Source organism: Rattus norvegicus, chromosome 3, assembly GCF_036323735.1.
Source record: "Rattus norvegicus strain BN/NHsdMcwi chromosome 3, GRCr8, whole genome shotgun sequence".
In the NCBI taxonomy this organism is placed as follows: Eukaryota; Metazoa; Chordata; class Mammalia; order Rodentia; family Muridae; genus Rattus; species Rattus norvegicus.
In genome coordinates this window covers 91,243,133-91,263,310 of record NC_086021.1, presented here as the reverse complement: position 1 = coordinate 91,263,310, position 20,178 = coordinate 91,243,133, and the positions used below count along the sequence as shown (strand labels likewise).

Here is a 20,178-nt window from a genome sequence, read left to right as displayed (position 1 = left end):
TCTTTTCATCTTCCTTTTGCTACCTCAGAACACTCCTTTATAACCTTCCTTGTTGTCTTTCAAATTTGTAGTCTCTTTTCAATAATTTATTCTTAAACAGACTGTATATTTTAGTACATGAAATTATTTTATTTCACTATTGATATTGTACTATAATTCCATTTCTCTCTTCCCTTTCCTTTTTTAAGGGAATGCTATCACTATGTGCTTCTATTTTTCACAATAAAACATTCTTTAAACAAGTTCATATTGTCCTTTGCATTCAGTATTCAAACCTAGATTTTCTATACACTGATTTATGTAGAATACACTGGGTCTGGGATTCCTCTGATGTACACTGTTAGGAATGATTTGATAATCTTTTCTTGTGAAAGGGTGTGAGGATCACCAAGTGTTCCACATTTTCTCTTTATTTAAATCACCAAACATGACTAGGGATGTACCAGATAAAAGCACACATGAACGCACATCCATGCACAGGCACACATGCATGTATGTACACACACACACACACACACACACACACACACACACACACACACACCAAAGCCAGCATAAACACCAGAGGTGTAATTGGACTTTTCCCTCAGAGAAAGCAGAGTAAATATGAATAACAGATGTTTAGCTGGAGAAAAAAGCTATAACTCAGGATGCTATTAGGGACTTTGATCCACCCTAAAGTTGCTATAGGTGTTTGAGGGTGAGAAGAAGTATTGATTATTTTATAACAGTCACATTAAACAAAATTCTTTTTCACTCACTTTTGCTGCTTCATCTCTCATTCTGTTTCATCTACAGAAGTAGAAAAAGCTCAAATCTCACCTCTACAGATATTTAATAAATCTGTCTCGTGATATGAAAGTCACTTATATATTGAAGATTAACAATAAAAAAGAATAATTTCCTTGTCCCTTATTTCTGTATTTTGCTTGTGCCATTGTGTCCATTGCCTATTGTTCTGCCTATTGTTGCTCTAAATTGTATCACTGCATATGTGATCCAAGTTCTTGATAAGGATCTCCATGATTTTTTTTGTTTTGCTTCTTACTTTAAATTAGACATTCTCCATTCTGATTATGCTTGGATGGAGGATGTGTGTTTTTGTGTGTGTGCTCTCTTGTGTGATAGTGAACATTTTCTAGGACAAGATGAAAAATCCTCTTCTGAAATATAACAGTTGAGCATTTTTTTTTCTTGAAAATGTGTTTAGTTTTCTTCTTTGCATAACTAGTATACAAGTCCTTTTAGGTTCCTTCAAAGGAGACCTTAATGATTCATGCATTCCATAAGCTACTTCAACATCCATGGCATTGCAGCAAGGTTCTCAATTATATTCTTTTCCTCCTGTGGATGCATGAGCTCCAAGGAGGGTCCTTGTAGCTGTGTGTAAATATACAGCATGAAGGCACAACGTAACTTCTATTCACTGATATAAAAGGAATTAAGGCTGACATGTTTAGAAACAATAAGAATATAATAAAAGGAGATATTTCTCTGTGTTTGACTCTCAGCACCCCAGAGATTTGAAATTTTCCATAGGAACTTCATTAAATCCTGGACTCAGCCATAGAAGGAACTCCCAGAGTGCCAATAAATTGTCTGACCATCTTGCTATGAGAATAAATCTCAGAGAATTAGACAGAACAAATCTTGACCACATAGACAGATGTAACTCTAGCCTCCAAGAAATCTTTCCTTATATCAGGAACACAAAGATGGATTCAGGAGTTGACTAAATAACATTGTCCCTCTTCTCTAGGTGTCTATGTTAAATCAAACTCTTTTTTGTCTGTTTTTCTTTTTATTAATCTTTTTAGTTTTTTACATTTCAAATGATATCTTCCTTCCTGGTTACCTCTATACAAAGCCTCATCCCATCCCCCTTCTTCCCCCTCCCCTCTGCCTCTCTGAAGGTGCTCCTCCACCCACTCCCCACTCCTGCCTCACTTGTCTAGCATCCTCCTATGCTAGGGCATCAAGCTCCAACAGGACCAAGGGCCTCCCTCCCACTGACATCAGCTAAGGCCATCCTCTACAATATATGTATGTGAAGCCATGGGTCCCTCCATGTACTCTTTGATTGGTGGTTAGGTCCCTGGGAACTCTGGGTAGTCTAGTTAGTTGCCATTGTTCTTCCTATGGGGTTACAATTCCCTTGAGCTCCTTTTGGCTTTCCATTGACTTATTTTGGACATGTTGACTAATATGACTTAGGGTTATCTAGGCCACAAACCCTAACCCTGAACTCTAGAAACAATTCAAGATACTAAGCTTAAATGCATCTAAAGGATTTCCCATTTATCTCCTGCAGAAAGTAAGAAAACAGTGCCACTTTGAAAAATCACTGCAGTACCAGCATTACATAAAAGTATTAGATGCTTATTTTAATGTCATCACAGAGATGATCTATAATAAGTAGTTGCTATTGGGTGAGTGGATTGAAAAATAATTTTTGTTTAAAAAAGTAAAAAGAAATCACTCATAGAAATTACAAGGTATAATAGTGTATAACTAGGAGGAGAGAAACTAAATGAAAAAGGGTCATTTAAAATGAATACTAAATAAAAAAATTCTATAAAATGTGATTCCCCCAGTTTTTAGCTTTGTTTGCTTCAAGTTTTGATGAAAAATATTAACTTAACCATTCAGGTAGGCAAGTGAATCACCAATTTGACCAGAAAGAGCAAGTATGCCAAAAATTTAACAGGAAAAATGAATATTTCTAGCTACTAGAAATAAATTTATTTAATATAATTTTATAAAAAAATATTTGATGGGAAAAATATAATAGATCACATCAAAAAACCATCAGGAAAACCAGCCATATCTTATTATCTCATATTGAGACAACAGTATTCAGTAGCACAAGAAAGCAATAAGAAAATACTAGATATGTGGAAAAACAAAATTTGCGGGAATATTTAAATTTCTTTCAATTTCAAATTACTTAAAGAAACCTAAAACTTAGCGGTATTTTTCTGTTATATTTGACTATTTTGAAACTTACCATCTAAATTTGGCTCACTCTTTTATGAAAATGTTCTCTTGTTTCATTTCACATTTGACAAGTTTTTTGCTTAGAAACATGTGTGGGTGTGTGTGTGTGTGTGTGTGTGTGTGTGTGTGTGTGTGTGTGTGTGCATGTGTGTGATAATCATACTATTGTTCTATTATTCAGACTGTACCTACTTATGCCACAGCTTGAGGCAACACAAAATTGTTTCTAAATAAAAAGTTTACAATTTAAAATTGTTTGAACAAAGCATTCTTTATGCTTGCAATACAAAAGTGTGAGATTAGAGAATGGTATGGTGTACTATCTGATTGGCACATACTTACAGGCTGCCACACTCTCTAGTTCTGATAAGTTCATTCAGAACCCAGCTCTTCAAGACAAGTCCTTACCTTTGTTGCTCAAAGGTAGATTTCAAAGAAAGACTGAGGACATGTGTGTTACCCAAGATGAATTATGACCTTTTATTTTTATACAGAAAACATGAGAGTTTTTCTATGACTACTTAATATATTTCAAAATGTGTGGCATTTTTTAAGAGAAATAGATACCTATGAACATGAGTGACCATCATACCTGAAAGATAGAATCATGTCACTTACATTCTGGAGATAACCAACAGCCATCTACTTGAAGTTCAAGGCCACTGAAATGTGGGTAATTCATGCCTAGCACTATAAACCTAGCCAACTACGTATAGGTGGTGAGCTGATGGACTCTGCCACTTTCCTAAACCAGCACAATTTCTAACTGTATTATAAATTTTTATCCTTAGAGCCACAGTTAAGTGTAGCTTTCAGCCCTCCTCAAAGATGCTTCTTGTGGCAGACACATCATTACACTGGTCACAAAGGCTGTGGTGGGGAGCTTGTCCCTTACTAAAACATCTGCAAGCAAGCCCACCATTCAAGGCTCAGGGGATATTGTGGAAGAGGAGAGGAAATAGGGTAAGAGCCAGAGGACAAAGATGTGTGCTGCAAGATAGTGTCTTCTGTATATGTCAGCCAAGATGCTCTCAAAATGGCTTCCTAAATGAGGATGTAAAAGTGACATCAGTAGACATGCCAATGTTGATGGTGGAAGTTCACAAGACCCTAACCCTATATAAAAGGTGAGACGCAAACAATGGCAGCTGGGAGAAGATGAATCAGTCTTCTCCAGAGTCTATAGATAGGTTATTGAATCCAATAGGTCAGCCATAAGCATGTGTACATATGAGCATCTCTAAATGAACTCAGTAGGTTGAATATATTTATATAAAACATATATGCAATAATAATTAGGTAATAAAGAAACAGATTTAATAGGAAGTGGGGGGACAGATGGGGAATTGGAAGGAAGAGAAAAAAATGAGACATGGTATAAATGTGGCATTTGTATGAAATTCTCAAAAATAGAAATAATAAAAATAAAATGTAAAAATAAATGAACAAGAAGTCCTATCCAACAGACTTGTACTTACTTCATTCTACTCTTCAAGCACAGAGAAGAGGGCAAACATGCTAATTATACTTAAATGAAGAGAACTTTATGAAACAACAGTCCACTGTCCTTCTAGCAGTATAGAAATATTCCCCTTTCCATGTGATAGCTGCCAACATTACCATGTATCTTTCTTGAATATGGATGCTTGAATTGATGTAATAATTACAATTTGTAATTTTTAATATACATGACCCATCTAAACTTCTTTGCATCAGAAAAGGCTAGGCTTGATCCTTTTTAATGAGATTATTTTCTTGTCTCCATTCAATTATCTCATGTAATACTTCATTTCTGTCTCACAATCCAATATTATCTTCTCAGTTATATTAACTGAAAATTCATCCATATTCAGCTACATGTTGTTGTGTTGTTACACTTTTGATTAACTTATTCCTGGAGTAAAGATGTCACCAGATAAGGATCAGGTCTATCATCTTCATAGTTCTATCATGGAGTTCAGAGAAATACTTGGGGAATAAAAAAATACGTAAGAAGGAAAGAAAAAAAGAAAGGAAGGAAGGAAAGAAGAAAGGAGTAAAGAAAGAAAGAAACCCCCTCAAAATACTTGGCCTTTTATCATATTAGCTTATGTATTGAAACATAGAATACTCCAGTTTTAAGTGGGCAAAATAACCTTGACAGTCTTAGTTGCTGTTCTATTGCTGTGCAGAGACAGACAGAAAGACAAGGCAACTCTTATGAAAGAAAGCTGTTTTAAACTTTTTTGGCTATTTTGTTTATTTACATTTCAAATGTTATCCCTCTTCCTGATTTCCTCTTCAAACACCCATATTTCATCCACATCCCCCTGCCTCCACATGGTTGCTCACCAACCCACCTGCCCACTCCTGCCCCACCACCCTAGCATTCCCTATGCTGGGGCAACAAGCCTTCACAGGATCAAGGGTCTTCCCTCCCTTTGATTCCAGACAAGGCCATCCTCTGGTACATATGCAGCTGTAAACATGGGTCCCTCCATGTGTAATCTTTGGTTGATAGTTAGTCTCTGGGAGCATTGGGGGGGTCTGGTTGGTTAATATTGTTGTTCTTTCTATGGGGTTACAAACCCCTTCAGCTCCTTCAGTCCTTCTCCTAACTTCTGCATTGGGATCCCCCTACTTAGTCTAATGATTAGCTGCAACAATCCCTATCTATATCAGTAAGGCTCTGACATAGCCTCTCAGGAGACATTCATATCAGACTCCTGTCAGCAGGCACTTCTTGGCAATAGAGTTTGGGTTTGGTGGCTGCATATGGGCTGGATTCCTAGGTGAGGCAGTCTCTGTAGAGTCTTTCCTTCAATCTCTGCTCCTCTCTTTATCCCTGTATTTCCTTTAGATAGTAGCAATTGTGGTGTAAAATTTTGAGAAGGGTGGATGGCCCCATCCATCACCCAGGGGCCATGCCTAACCTCTGGATATGGTCTCTACCGCTTCTCTCTCTCCTTTGTTGGGTATTTCAGCTAATGTCATCCCCATTGGGTCCTGGGAACCTCTTTCTGTCCTGGTGTCTAGAACTTTTTGGTGGCTACCCTCGGTTCCCCATCCCCAATTGCTACAGACTTCTGTTCAATTTTCTGACCCTCTGTATATCTCCTCCAATACCTGATACTGCCCTGTTCTTTTCCTCTCCCCCTCCTTTTTTCCTCCCAAGTCCCACCCAACCTCTACCTTCCTTGATAGTTTTGTTCCCACTTCTAAGTAGGACTGAGGCATCCACATTTTAGTCTTCCTTCTTTGTGATCTTCATATGGTCTCTAACTTGTATCATGGGTATTCTGAGCTTTTTTCCTAATATCCACTTATCAGTGAGTACATACCATATGTGTACTTTTGTGACTGTGTTACCTTACTCAGGATGGTATTTTCTAGTCACATCCATTTGCCTGCAAATTTCATAAAGTGATTGCTTTTAATGGCTGAGAAGTAGTCCATTGGGTAAATATACCACATTTTCTGTATCCATTCCTCTGTTGAAGAACATCAGGGTTCTTTCCAGCTGCTGGCTATTATAAATAAGACTGCTATGAACATAGTGGAATATGCGTCCTTGTTATATGTTAGAGCATATTTGGGTATATGCTAAGGAGTGGTATAGCTGGGTCTTCAGGCAGTACTATGTCCAGTTTTCTGAGAAATCACCAGACTGATTTCCAGAGTGGTGTACCAGCTTGCAATACCACCAGCAATGGAGGAGTGTTCCTCTTTCTTCACATCCTGACCATCATCTGCTGTCACCGGCGGGTTTTTTTATCTTAGTCAATCTGACTGGTATAAGGTGGAAGTGACCCCAAAAATTACAGCAGAGAACACCTAACTTGATAAACAGCAAAGTCACAAATAATGTAGAATATCTTGGAGTGACATCAACCAAGCAAGTGAAAAGTCTGTATGACAAGAATTTCAAGTCTCTGAAGAAAAAAAAAATCAAAGTTCTCAGAAGATGGAAAGATCTCCCATGCTCATGGATTGGTAGGATTAATATACTAAAAATGTCCATCTTGACAAAAACAATCTACAAATTCAATGCAATCCCCATAGAAATTTCAACTCAATTCTTCAGAGATAGAGAGAGCAGTCCTCAAATTCATTTGGAACAACAAAATCCCAGGATAGGGAAAACTGTTCTCAACAATAAGTGAACTTCTTGGGGAATCAACCATCCCTAACTTCAAGCTCTACTACAGAGCAAAAAACCATCTGGTATTGGTATATAGACAGGCAGATAGATCAATGGAATAGAATTGAAGATCCAGAAATGAACCCACACACCTACGATTACTTGATCTTTGACAAAGAACTAAAACCATCCAGTGGAAAAAAGACAGCATATTCGACAAACGGTGCTGGCTTAAGTGGAGGTTGGCATGTAGAAGAATGTAAATTGACACCTACTTGTACGAAGCTCAAGTTCAAGTGGATCAAGGACCTCTGCATAAAACTGGATACAATGAATCCAATAGAAGAGAAAGTAGGGAAGAACCTTAAACAAATGGACACAGGGGAAAATTTCCTGAACAGAACACCAATGGCTTATGCCCTAAGAGAAACAATCAACAAATGGGACCTCATAAAATTATAAAGCTTCTGTAAGGCACATGACACTGTCAATAGGACAAAGCAGCAACCTACAGTTTGGCAAAAGATCTTTACCAACTCCACATCCAATAGAGAGCTAATATACAAAGTATAAAAAGAACTCAAGAAATTAAACTCCAGAGAACCAAAGAACCCTATTTAAAAATGGGGTATGAACTAAACAGAGAATTTTCAACAGAGGAATTTCATCTGGCTAGGAAGCACTTAAAAAAATGTTTGAAACCTTTAGTCATGAGAAATGCAAATCAAAATGACCCTGATATTCTACCACACATGAGTCAGATTCGCTAAGACTAAAAACAAAAACAAAAACAAAAACAAAAGAAAAAAGATTGTACTTGGGTATCTACATTACAGTTGAGTTAATCCATTGTCAACTGGACTGAAAACATGATGGCAAATATTTGTGGTGCTAGAGAAGTAGGAAAGGGCTATATCCTGACATCCTGACATCCTGACATCCTGACATCCTGACATCCTGACCTACAAGCAGGAGAGTAGAGGAAGAGAGAGAGAGAGAGAGAGAGAGAGAGAGAGAGAGAGAGAGAGAGAGAGAGTAGGGCAGGGGAGGGGAGGGGAGGGGGGAGAAAGAGGGGAGGGGAGGAGGGGAGGGAAGGGGAGGAGAGGAGAGGAGTGGAGAGGAGAGGAGAAGGGAAGGGAAGGGAAGGGAAGGGAAGGGAGGGGAGGGGAGGGGAAGGGAAGGGAAGGGAAGGGAAGGGAAGGGAAGGGAAGGGAAGGGAAGGGAAGAGAAGAAGAGAGGAGAGGAGAGGAGAGGAGAGGAGAGGAGAAGAAGAGAAGAGAAGAGAAGAGAAGAGAAGAGAAGAGAAGAGAAGAGAAGAGAAGAGAAGAGAAGAGAAGAGAAGAGAAGAGAAGAGAAGAGAAGAGAGTGAGAGAGAACTGGGCCTAGCACAGACTGTTTTGGGAAACCTCAAAGCTCACTCCCAGTAATATACTTCCTAAAACAAGGCCACATTACTAAAACGAGGTCACATCTCCTAATCCTTTTAATTCTATGAAAGATTCTCTCCGCATTTGCTTACCACTCAAAATATATGAGCTTATATGGGCCATTCTTGCTCAAACTACCACATTAACCATGTTTTATTGATGTAGAATAGACAATATGTTGACTTGTATGAACTGAAGAAATTATAAACAGTTCTATTCAAGGTCTTAATAGAAATGTTTTGGGTTTGCTCAAGTCAATGCTAGGCAATAATGGACTACTTTAGGCAAATACTACCAGCATTTAAAAAATGTAATGATTCCTATTGATATTCTGCTCTACTCATATATCCATGCTTTATTCAGCCATCATCACAGAAACTTCCTTCTGCAGCAGATGGAAACAAATGCAGAGAACAATAGCTAGAGAGTGTGGAGAGAGAGAGAGAAAGAGACAGAGAGAGAGACAGAGACAGAGAGAGACAGACAGACAGACACAGAGACAGACAGACAGACACAGAGACAGAGAGACAGAGAGACAGAGACAGAGAGAGACAGAGAGACAGACACAGAGACAGACAGAAACAGAGACAGAGACAGAGAGACAGAGAGACAGAGACAGAGAGAGACAGAGACAGACACAGAGACAGAGACAGACAGAAACAGAGACAGAGAGAGACAGAGACAGAGACAGAGAGACAGACCTTTGAAACCACATCAGTAAAAGGGATGTATCTATGAAGTCTCTCCCTACAGAGTTGAGGGAAACCAGAAGAGAAGGCAGAAAGACTATAAGAGTAAGAAGGGATGATGGTCTGCACCAGGGCCTCTTTATATATTATAGCTTTCAGTTTAGTATTATTTTTATTTATATATTTTTATTGAATATTTTTATTTACATTCAAATGTTTCCCAGTTTACTGTCCATAAATCTCCTCTCTCATCCCCCCTTTCCCTTCTCTATGAGAGTCTTCCCTCACCCATCCACCCACCCCTTCCTGCCTCCCTACCCTGACATTCCCCTACACTGGGGGTTCCAGCCTTAACAAAACCAAGGGCTTCTCATCCTATTGGTGCCCAACAAGGCTATCCTTTGCTACATATGCAGCTAGAGTCATGGGTCTGTCCATCTGTACTCTTTGGACAATAGTTTAGCCCCTGAGAGCTCTGGTTTATTGATATTGTTGATCTTATGGGGTTGCAAGCCCCTTCAGCTCCTTCAATCCTTTCTCTAACTCCTCCAATGGGTATCCTATTCTCAGTTCAATGGAGAGCAAATGAGAGCATTTGCCTCTCTATTTGTCATGCTCTGCCTGAGTCTCTCAGGAGACAGCTATTTCAGGCTCTTGTCAGCATTTACTTCTTTGCATTAGCAATATTGTCTGGGTTTGGTGGCTTTATGTATATGGGCAGGATCCCCAGGTTGGGCAAGCTCTGAATGGTCATCCCTTTAGACTCTGCTCCAAATTTTTTCTCCATATATCTTCCTGTAACTATTTTTGTCCCCCCTTTTAAGAAGGACTGAAACATCATACAGTTTTAAGAGACTCCTGGGTGTGTGTTGTGGTAAAAATTAAAATGTGCTAGTTCCAGCTCCAGCTCCATAGGAAGTAGCACTAATTTTTCTCAGTGGCTCCATGTTGTCCCCACGGTACTCTCTAACCTGGGTGGTCTGCAAGTGTTCCAGTTGTGGCACCTTGCCACTTTGCTTTGCTTTCACTCACAGTTGCCTTGGCGTGTTGTTACCATCCCAGGCATACACATCCCAATTCTGTGTTGGCTTGGTGCATCCCACTACTGCACCTTTTTTGAAACTAAATTAAGTTGACACACAAAACCTCTGATCCAATTGATAAGATCTAATTTGCCCATCTAGACAGCAAAAAATCCTGTACACACCCATCGCTTAAAAATATTCATACTAACTTGTATCTAGGTGCAGAGAAAAATCTTAACATTTACCACCATGATCTCCCAGCTCCTTCTCTCCTGCTTCTTTCTCCCCTTCCTTCTAAAACCTCTATTCCCAACACCATTCCTTCTTGTCTAATGACAGGGCTCATTTTATCTTGTCTGCCTTCACGTGTATAATGGCATCAACCTACAGGTTTGTACCCGAGTAGATCTCTTTTCTTGTGGCTTCTCATAGACTCTTTTCCTTCTGTTGACTTGGCATGTCTAATTTTGATGTGATGGTTTTTGTTTCATCTTATTATAATTTATTGTGTTGTGTTTCATTGTTGTCTCTTAGAAACCAGTTTTCTTTTTTGTTGTTGTTGGGTGGATTTTTGCTTGTTTCGTTTTATTTTTAAGGAGAGACAGAAAACAAGCGGATCTCGATGGAAGGGGCAGTGGTCAGAAACCAGAAGGAATAGAAGGGGAAATGTAATCAGGATATATTGTATACAACTTATGAGAAAAGAAAATATTTTCAATAAAAGAAAAAACATCAATCAAACTGAATATTTTCAAAATTTTAATGTGATAATAAATTAAATAAGAACATTACATGTATCATTTGCATTATCAATATATCAGACTATAATGTGAATTGTAAAGATACTATGTCTAATGAGTAATAATATACAGTTGAAGAAGCTGAATCAAGGTCTATTACAAAGAGTGAAAAGATGTAATAATTCATTTCTATAATACCAATTGAAAATTAATTAATAACATAACGAGATCATTCTCACAACACCAATTCTCTTTTCCATAGAGAAGTTCCAACTTTGAGTTATAGTGTCTTCACTTGCAAGTACAGAATTTTTTAATATTTTAATTACAATCTTAAAAAGTTAACTAAAATTATCAACTAAGCCACTGAATTATGACAAATACTGAACTGAAAGCTAACATAAAATATCTGAGAAAAAAATAATAATGAGGTCCAGAATGTATCTGAATATCATTTTACTTAAGCGTTCTTAAACTAATTATAATATTTTACTTGAATAGGGTTTACATTGAACTAAATCATAAATGATATTATATATACTCTTTTAGGTTAACGTAGGAGCATAACGATGGGTTTTTAATGTTATATTTAGAATATTTTAATTTTTAGCATTTATTCTAAGTTTCATTTTGCTTTTAATTATGCATATATTGTCTGGGTTTGTATATGGGTATACCCATGCCTTTACAGGAACTTACAGAGGCCAGAGACATCAGATATCCATACAGCCTGTTATAGGCAATGATGAGCCATCCAATGTAGATAGATACTTGGAAGTGATCTCTGGTGTTCTGCAAGAGCAATATATGCCCTAACCTCTGGACCATGTCTCCAGCCTTTTATTTTTATTTAACTCAAAATACCTCTTTAACACATTTTATTAATATCTTGGTGCAGAAAACACAAATTTTACACAAATATATCTTATGTAATTATATTTATGGAAAGAAATTTAAGAGACACCTTAGTAAGAATACTAATTTATAAAATCTTGAACAATTTTTTAGTAATCTAACCACTTTGTACCATTTCCATATTTGATAGAATTCAGGCCCAAAAATTAAAAATCAAACTAAGTTGTAGAAAACAATTTAACTTCTGTTATTTCATTCTTTCCCTAAGATCATCCCTACCAAAAATGGTGAAGCATTGTTTTTTTTAAGCTTGTATTGCAAACAGACAAGGAAATTACAGTGCAAAATCCATCATTATGGATTTGGAAAAGTTTATATAGCAAGACTATATTACCATAACAAAGGAGAATATAATTAAGGCTTTCATGGTTGTAAGTACATTGTTTCAACTCTAACTAAAGAGAGAAATGCATCAAACATGTCTATAAGTAAGTTTTGAACAGCCCCATTGCACAAAATGCAACCTTCATGTTTGCTGTTGTATTCTCTGCATCAACTTTTTAAAGGCTTCTTTAACATCTTTGTTTCTCAGGCTATAGATGAAAGGGTTGAGAAATGGATTGATAATGGTATAGAACATGGCTGCCACTTTGTCTCTTTCCAGGGAATAATTGGAACTGGGTCTTGAATACATGAAAAGCAAGGAGCCATAGAAGAGTGTGACAGAGACCAGGTGAGAGGCACAGGTGGAGAAAGCCTTGCGTCTTCCTGAGGCAGAGCGGATCCTCAAGATAGCCAGCAAGATGTTGAAATACGAAATAATGATGGCAAGAATGCTGGAGAGCACAGTGAAGCCCACCATACTGGAGAGGATTTTCACATAGACATGGGTATCTGTACAGGACATTTTTACCAATGGAAGCACATCACAGAAAAAGTGATCAATAATATTTTTACCACAGAACCTTAACCTGAAAGTGTTGGCAGTATGGGCTATGGCATTCAAAATCCCTCCTACATAGGAGCCAGCCACTAGGCCAGTACAGAGAGACGTGGACATGATGCTTGAATAGAGCAATGGACTACAAATTGCAGCATGTCGATCATATGCCATGGCTGCCAGTAGGTAGCACTCAGTGTAGGCTGCTACACAAGAAAAGAAAAACTGAGTCCCACAACCAGCCAAAGAAATACGCTTATCATCTGAAACACAATTGACCAAGATTTTAGGAATGTACACAGAATTATACCAGAAGTCCAAAAAAGATAGTCCTCCAATAAAAAAGTACATGGGTGTATGCAGCCTAGAATCAATCCGGATTAAAATAATCAAGGTCATGTTCCCTGACAAGGTCATCAAGTAGATGGTTAGAAATATTCCAAATAGAATCAGCTGCCAGTGGGGGTCTGCTGAGAAGCCCACGAGGATAAATTCAGTCAGGATGGTCCGATTGTCCACCTCCATGTCCACAGAGAGGAATTCCGGGATAGGAGGATGCAGGGAACACACAGCTTAGAGATAATCTCATAAGAGATTAGAGAAATAAGCAATCAACAAATATTGAACCTAAATAACATGATGTGGTGAAAACAGATTAGTAACATAACCTATTCAGATAAATAAACAATGTATCCATCAGATCAACAATGACTAGGGATTTACAGACTTTTACTACTTTAAATGGCATGATTATCAAAGACCTGTGGGGTTTCTGGCTGCGAATATAGAAGGCTCCTGTGATTAGAGCAATAACCCGCTTTAAATTAGGGGTTTTCAAAGTTTCATTTCAGAACTGCATCATTCAGAGTCAGTTTCTTTTCAAAAATGCAAGATACAGAAAATTCATGAGCATTATGTATGATTTTCTGATAGGTTGTCAGACTGACAATATACAAGAAATATATACAAGAAAATGCTCAATAGCTATGTATGGTAGTGAGCATAGTTAAAGGAAGAATTCAATAAAATATATTCATTTTAATTAAAACTTTAAATACATGAATAAAACAAATTAAACGTTTAAATTTAATTAAAAACAGATAACTATTGTCTTTTCTAGAATATTATTCTAAGTTCTCTGCCTTGTGTACTGCTATAACCTAAGAAACTGGACACTTTCCATTAAATTCAAAACATTCAAGTATTCTTCCATAAGCTATGGAAACCAACTCATATGCTAGGCATTGTAATGATATTTTTATGAGCAGCAGTATTCTATGGTCTTCCAAACTATAAGTACAAAGAGAAAAAGTATGTATTACTATGTTCCAGTTATGATGCTAAATCCCACCTCCCACTTCCATCCTTGCCATGAATGGATATGATAAGCCAGTCACATCAATTGATAAAAGGAAATCACAGATTTAATAGGATGTCCACAGTGATCAGGACAATCTGGTGAGCAGCCAATTTCATAATATAGCTCAGAATTTTCTCAATTAAAGGCATGTTCTCAAGATAATAGGCAAGGAAAGAATGTGTTTTCTCCAATGGTACCTCACTAGAAATACAAACCACACTTGAGGGAGCACCCATGACCAGCAGTAAATAGCCAACATAAAATAAAGGCAGGGAATGGAGTACTACTCAGCTGTTAAAAACAATGATTGCATAAATTCATAGGCAAATGGATGGAACTAAAGAATATCATCCTGAGTGACATAGCCCAGTCACAAAAGGACACACATGGTATGTACTCACTGATAAGTAGATATTAGCCCAAAAGCTTAGATTACCAAAGATACAAACCACAGACCACAAGAAGCTCAAGAAGTTAGAAGACCAAAGAGTGGATGCCTCAGTCTTCTTAGAAGGGAGGACAAAATATTCACAGGAGGAAATACAGGTACAAAAAGTGGAGCAAGGACTGAAAAAAAAAGTCATCCAGAGACTGCCCCACCTGGGGACCCATCCCAAATGTAGCCACTAAAACCAGTCACTATTGCTGATGCCAAGAAGTGCTTGCTGACAGGAACCAGATATGGATGTCTCCTGAGAGGGTCTGTCAGAGCCTTACTGATACAGACGAGGATGCTTCAAGCTAACCATTGGACTGAATAAGGGGATCCCAATGGAGGAGTTAGAGAAAAGACTGAAGGAGCTGAAAGGGTTTGAAACCACATAGGAAGAACAACAATATCAATCAACCATACTCTACCAGAGCTCCCCGGGACTAAACCACCAACCAATGAGTACACATGGAGGGACTCATGACTCCAGCTGCATTTGTAGCAGAGCATAGCCTTGTCCAGCATCAATATGAGGAAAAGTCCTTGGTCCTCTGAAGGCTCATTCCCTCAATGAATGAATGCCAGGGCATTGAGGTGCAAGTGAGTGGGTGGGAGTGGGCGCATCCTCATAGAAGCAGGGAGAGGGGAGAGGGGTATAGGTGAGGGGGAAAGGGGGTAACATTTGAAATGTAAATACGTAAAATATCCAAGAAAAATAAAATTTAAAAAACAAAGAAAAAAAACAAAAGGCACGGATGTTTTGGGAGATGTTTTCTCTCATAATGCTTTGTTTGGGCATTTCCTTTTTTACTTTACTCGCCTTTTGCTTATCTATTATTAATTACAATTCTGTGTTTTTATGGTGCATGTCTATCTCTCTGTCTATGTGTTTCTTGCAATTTTACTTTGCTTTGATTTCTCTTTTCGTCTGTTTGCTTCGTTTAATTCTAATTTCTTTTTAATTCTCTGAATTTATCTACTTGGGCTTTTATTTAATTTTTATTTTTTAATTATTCTCTCATTTTTTTAGCCTGTTTGTTTTCCAAAGAAAGACATAAAGAAGGTTTAGAATCAGATGGGTACAGAGGTAGAAAAGATCTGGGAATTGATGAGGGAGGGGAAAACATTTCAAAATATATGATATGAAAATAAAATTTTCACAAACTAAAAAAATGTTTCCAAAACATTAAGCCATTATGAATGGTAGAAGCAAATGACTGTGTTCTCCCATATTTAATTCACTAAAACTATGCTTTAGCTAACATTGATTTCTTTAATTACTGAAAATGTTTAAAAATATTTATTTTAGAACCACATTTTTCCACGTTCCCTTAGGTGATATGGGAATATAAACATGATTGGGGACATTGCAGATGCTCAAATTGAGGAATAGTCTCTAATGTGATGGTATCAAGAGAGCTAAAAATCCTTGTATTTTGTATCTTCAAACACCAAAATTCTCTAAGAAGAGTTTAAAGAGACATTAAATAAGTTATATACAATTGTTTGAAAACCACCAAAATGTTTAAATGCATAAGTGTAGCAATTTACTACATAATTTGAAATGACTAAAAAAAGAAACTGTAATTTTTTATCCTTTACTGTTATGCTTGCTAATATAATGTAGTATATAGGATAATTTCTAACAAACGTGTAGCACTTAAAAAATATCTCTACCATGAGTAGATGGGCCATTGGCATTCTATCTTATAGCTATATCCTTTGCTGTTTACTCTTAATCAAGCTCACATTATTGATGGTAACAATCTACAGGTTGTTAGACTATCCAAACATACTGTATTATCTCGTATCTCATTTTCAAGGTCTATGGCTCACCGGGCACATTTTATCAATTGTCAATTAAAGCATGATTTGGAAGCAATAGGCAAAATAATGTCAAAAGTTATCACACCAAAGTCTCCAATTCTAAATAATCTCTCAAGATCTGTGTTCTGTTATATACTATGGCTTATGAAGATGTTTCTCATAGGAAATAAATTAAAAATAAATTTTATTGGATATTTTATGTATTGACATTTCAAATGTTATCCCTTTTCTTGGTTTTCCTTCCAGAACCACCATATCCCATCTCCCCTCCTTGTTTCTATGAGGGTGCTCCTTCTCCCACCTACCCACTCCCACCTTACCACCCTGAAATTCTGCTACACTTACTACATAGAATCTGACCTCCTCCAACCCCTGCTGCCCTCTTCATAGAAGCCCCTCAAAATCTGTGGAAATAATGTGACCTTCTGGCACTTTAAAATCAATACCAAGAAATGAAATCATCATACCTTGAATGTCTGGGAAACAAAGTGCAGAACAACAGCTAAATTCACAAAACACCACAGATTCTGTCCTCTTAATTTCCCCTGAGTAAATAAGAATATCCAGATAAAATTTAAAGTCATAAATGAGGAATATGCATTTCATCAAATAGGATCTGCCTGAGAAGAAAGGTGTGCATGTGTGTATATAGAAGCAATGCATTTAGAACCAAAACAGGCCTATGCTTATTCTAATTGCAGCCAAGCAACCTTGCTTTGCTAAGCTTTACTCTCTATGCTTACCTGTAGTTAGAAGAGCCAAGTCTTATGTGACACCTTTCCCTTACTCTCTCATGCATAACCTATGTCCACTGAATTCAATATACACATTTCCTTAACAGCCCTTTGAGACTTTACCAACATAGCAGTAGAAGAATATGTGCCTCTGTCTCCAAAGACTTAATTAGAGTCCATCTGGAATTTGAGGATGCTGGGTTAATTGGGATATGATGACTTTAGCAACACATTTTAAAAGTTGATACATGTCTGTTGGTCTCAATATAATCTTTAAGTAAAACATTTATTAGATAATCTACATTTTTCTTACCTATATTATTCTCAAACTTCAGGCTACAGTATATTGTCTTGTCCATCAAGAAACCATGATCTATTGATGAAAAATTGATAAAGGGAAGGGAGGGGAGGGATGGACAAGAAGAATAGGGAAAAGAAAGTGAGAAGAACAAAGGAAAACTAGGAGAACTAATTCTTCAGAAAATATGGTGGAAGCTTCTGGTGTTCTGTTGCAGCACTAGGGGCAACCCTGAGAATTGGGTTTGAGCAGAGAGAGTTTAATTTAGATATCTCAATTGGGTGGCTGTCCTTCATGATTAGGGTCCCTACAAAAATGGAGAAGGAAGAACTATAGGAGTTGGAAGCGATGGAGGAAACCAGTAGAACATGTCCCATTAAATCAACTAAGAAGAGCTCACATGTGCTTACAGAGATTGAAACAGCAAGAACAGGCCTACATTGGTCCTCACCAGGTCGTCTGCACATATGGTACAGTTATTAACTTGGTGTTTTGTGGGATTTCTAATAGTGGGAACTGGTGTACATTTGGAGACTCTTTGAGACTCTTCCTTTTATTGGGTCGCCTTGTCCATTCTCCATATGAGAGCTTATGCCTTGTCTTCAGGTATCATTTTTGTCCTGTTAAAAAGAAAGGCAGGGCTGCCGCTGCAGAGAGCCCCTGGGCAGCACCCCACGAGCGAACCTGAGCCTCGGGACCACAGGTAAGACCAAATTTTCTGCTGCAAGAAAGCTGCCTGGTGAGCTTGGGACACACGGAAGCAGAATTTCTCTAAGACCGGGCACGTTCAGTGTTTACCGGAAGTCCCACACCCGCGGATCCCGGCCCGCAGCAGCTCTCTGCTCCCAGACCCGGTGAGAGAGAGACCCAACCGCCTGGTCAGGTGGGCACTCCTGAGGCTGCAGAGCGGAAGAGACCACCAACACTGCTCACCCCTGCCCACATCCCTGGCCCAAGAGGAAACTGTATAAGGCCTCTGGGCTCCCGTGGGGGAGGGCCCAGGAGTGGCAGGACACCGGCCTGAGACACCGCCAGAACCTGAAGGAAACAGACCGGATAAACAGTTCTCTGCACCCAAAGCCCGTGGGAGGGAGAGCTAAACCTTCAGAGAGGCAGACAAGCCTGGGAAACCAGAAGAGACTGCTCCCTGCACACACATCTCGGACGCCAGAGGAAAAAGCCAAAGACCATCTGGAACCCTGGTGCACTGAAGCTCCCGGAAGGGGCGGCACAGGTCTTCCTGGTTGCTGCCGCTGCAGAGAGCCCCTGGGCAGCACCCCACGAGCGTACTTGAGCCTCAGGACCACAGGTAAGACCAAATTTTCTGCTGCAAGAAAGTTGCCTGGTGAACTCAAGACACAGGCCCACAGGAACAGCTGAAGACCTGTAGAGAGGAAAAACTACACGCCCGAAAGCAGAACACTCTGTCCCCATAACTGACTGAAAGAGAGGAAAACAGGTCTACAGCACTCCTGACACACAGGCTTATAGGACAGTCTAGCCACTGTCAGAAATAGCAGAACAAAGTAACACTAGAGATAATCTGATGGCGAGAGGCAAGCGCAGGAACCCAAGCAACAGAAACCAAGACTACAATGCATCATCGGAGCCCAATTCTCCCACCAAAACAAACATGGAATATCCAAACACACCAGAAAAGCAAGATCTAGTTTCAAAATCATATTTGATCATGATGCTGGAGGACTTCAAGAAAGACATGAACACACTTAGGGAAACACAGGAAAACATTAATAAACAAGTAGAAGCCTACAGAGAGGAATCGCAAAAATCCCTGAAAGAATTCCAGGAAAACACAATCAAACAGTTGAAGGAATTAAAAATGGAAATAGAAGCAATCAAGAAAGAACACATGGAAACAACCCTGGATATAGAAAACCAAAAGAAGAGACAAGGAGCTGTAGATACAAGCTTCACCAACAGAATACAAGAGATGGAAGAGAGAATCTCAGGAGCAGAAGATACCATAGAAATCATTGACTCAACTGTCAAAGATAATGTAAAGCGGAAAAAGCTACTGGTCCAAAACATACAGGAAATCCAGGACTCAATGAGAAGATCAAACCTAAGGATAATAGGTATAGAAGAGAGTGAAGACTCCCAGCTCAAAGGACCAGTAAATATCTTCAACAAAATCATAGAAGAAAACTTCCCTAACCTAAAAAAAGAGATACCCATAGACATACAAGAAGCCTACAGAACTCCAAATAGATTGGACCAGAAAAGAAACACCTCCCGTCACATAATTGTCAAAACACCAAACGCACAAAATAAAGAAAGAATATTAAAAGCAGTAAGGGAAAAAGGTCAAGTAACATATAAAGGGAGACCTATCAGAATCACACCAGACTTCTCGCCAGAAACTATGAAGGCCAGAAGATCCTGGACTGATGTCATACAGACCCTAAGAGAACACAAATGCCAGCCCAGGTTACTGTATCCAGGAAAACTCGCAATTAACATTGATGGAGAAACCAAGATATTCCATGACAAAACCAAATTTACACAATATCTTTCTACAAATCCAGCACTACAAAGGATAATAAATGGTAAAGCCCACCATAAGGAGGCAAGCTATACCCTAGAAGAAGCAAGAAACTAATCGTCTTGGCAACAAAACAAAGAGAATGAAAGCACACAAACATAACCTCACATCCAAATATGAATATAAAGGGAAACAATAATCACTATTCCTTAATATCTCTCAATATCAATGGC

General features: G+C 38.4%; 1 protein-coding gene across 1 annotated transcript; it reads right to left on the bottom strand.

Annotated features, from left to right (window-relative positions):
• Positions 1-12,379: 12,379 nt before the first annotated feature.
• On the bottom strand, positions 12,380-13,318 carry Or9g4b (olfactory receptor family 9 subfamily G member 4B). Its single transcript, NM_001000292.1, has one exon. The coding sequence runs from the start codon at positions 13,316-13,318 to the stop codon at positions 12,380-12,382; it is 939 nt and encodes a 312-aa protein (NP_001000292.1).
• Between the last annotated feature and the right edge of the window lie 6,860 nt (positions 13,319-20,178).

Bases quoted from the DNA above. Each gene is read 5' to 3' on its own strand.
- Or9g4b (NM_001000292.1), bottom strand. From the start codon at position 13,318: ATGGAGGTGGACAATCGGACCATCCTGACTGAATTTATCCTCGTGGGC.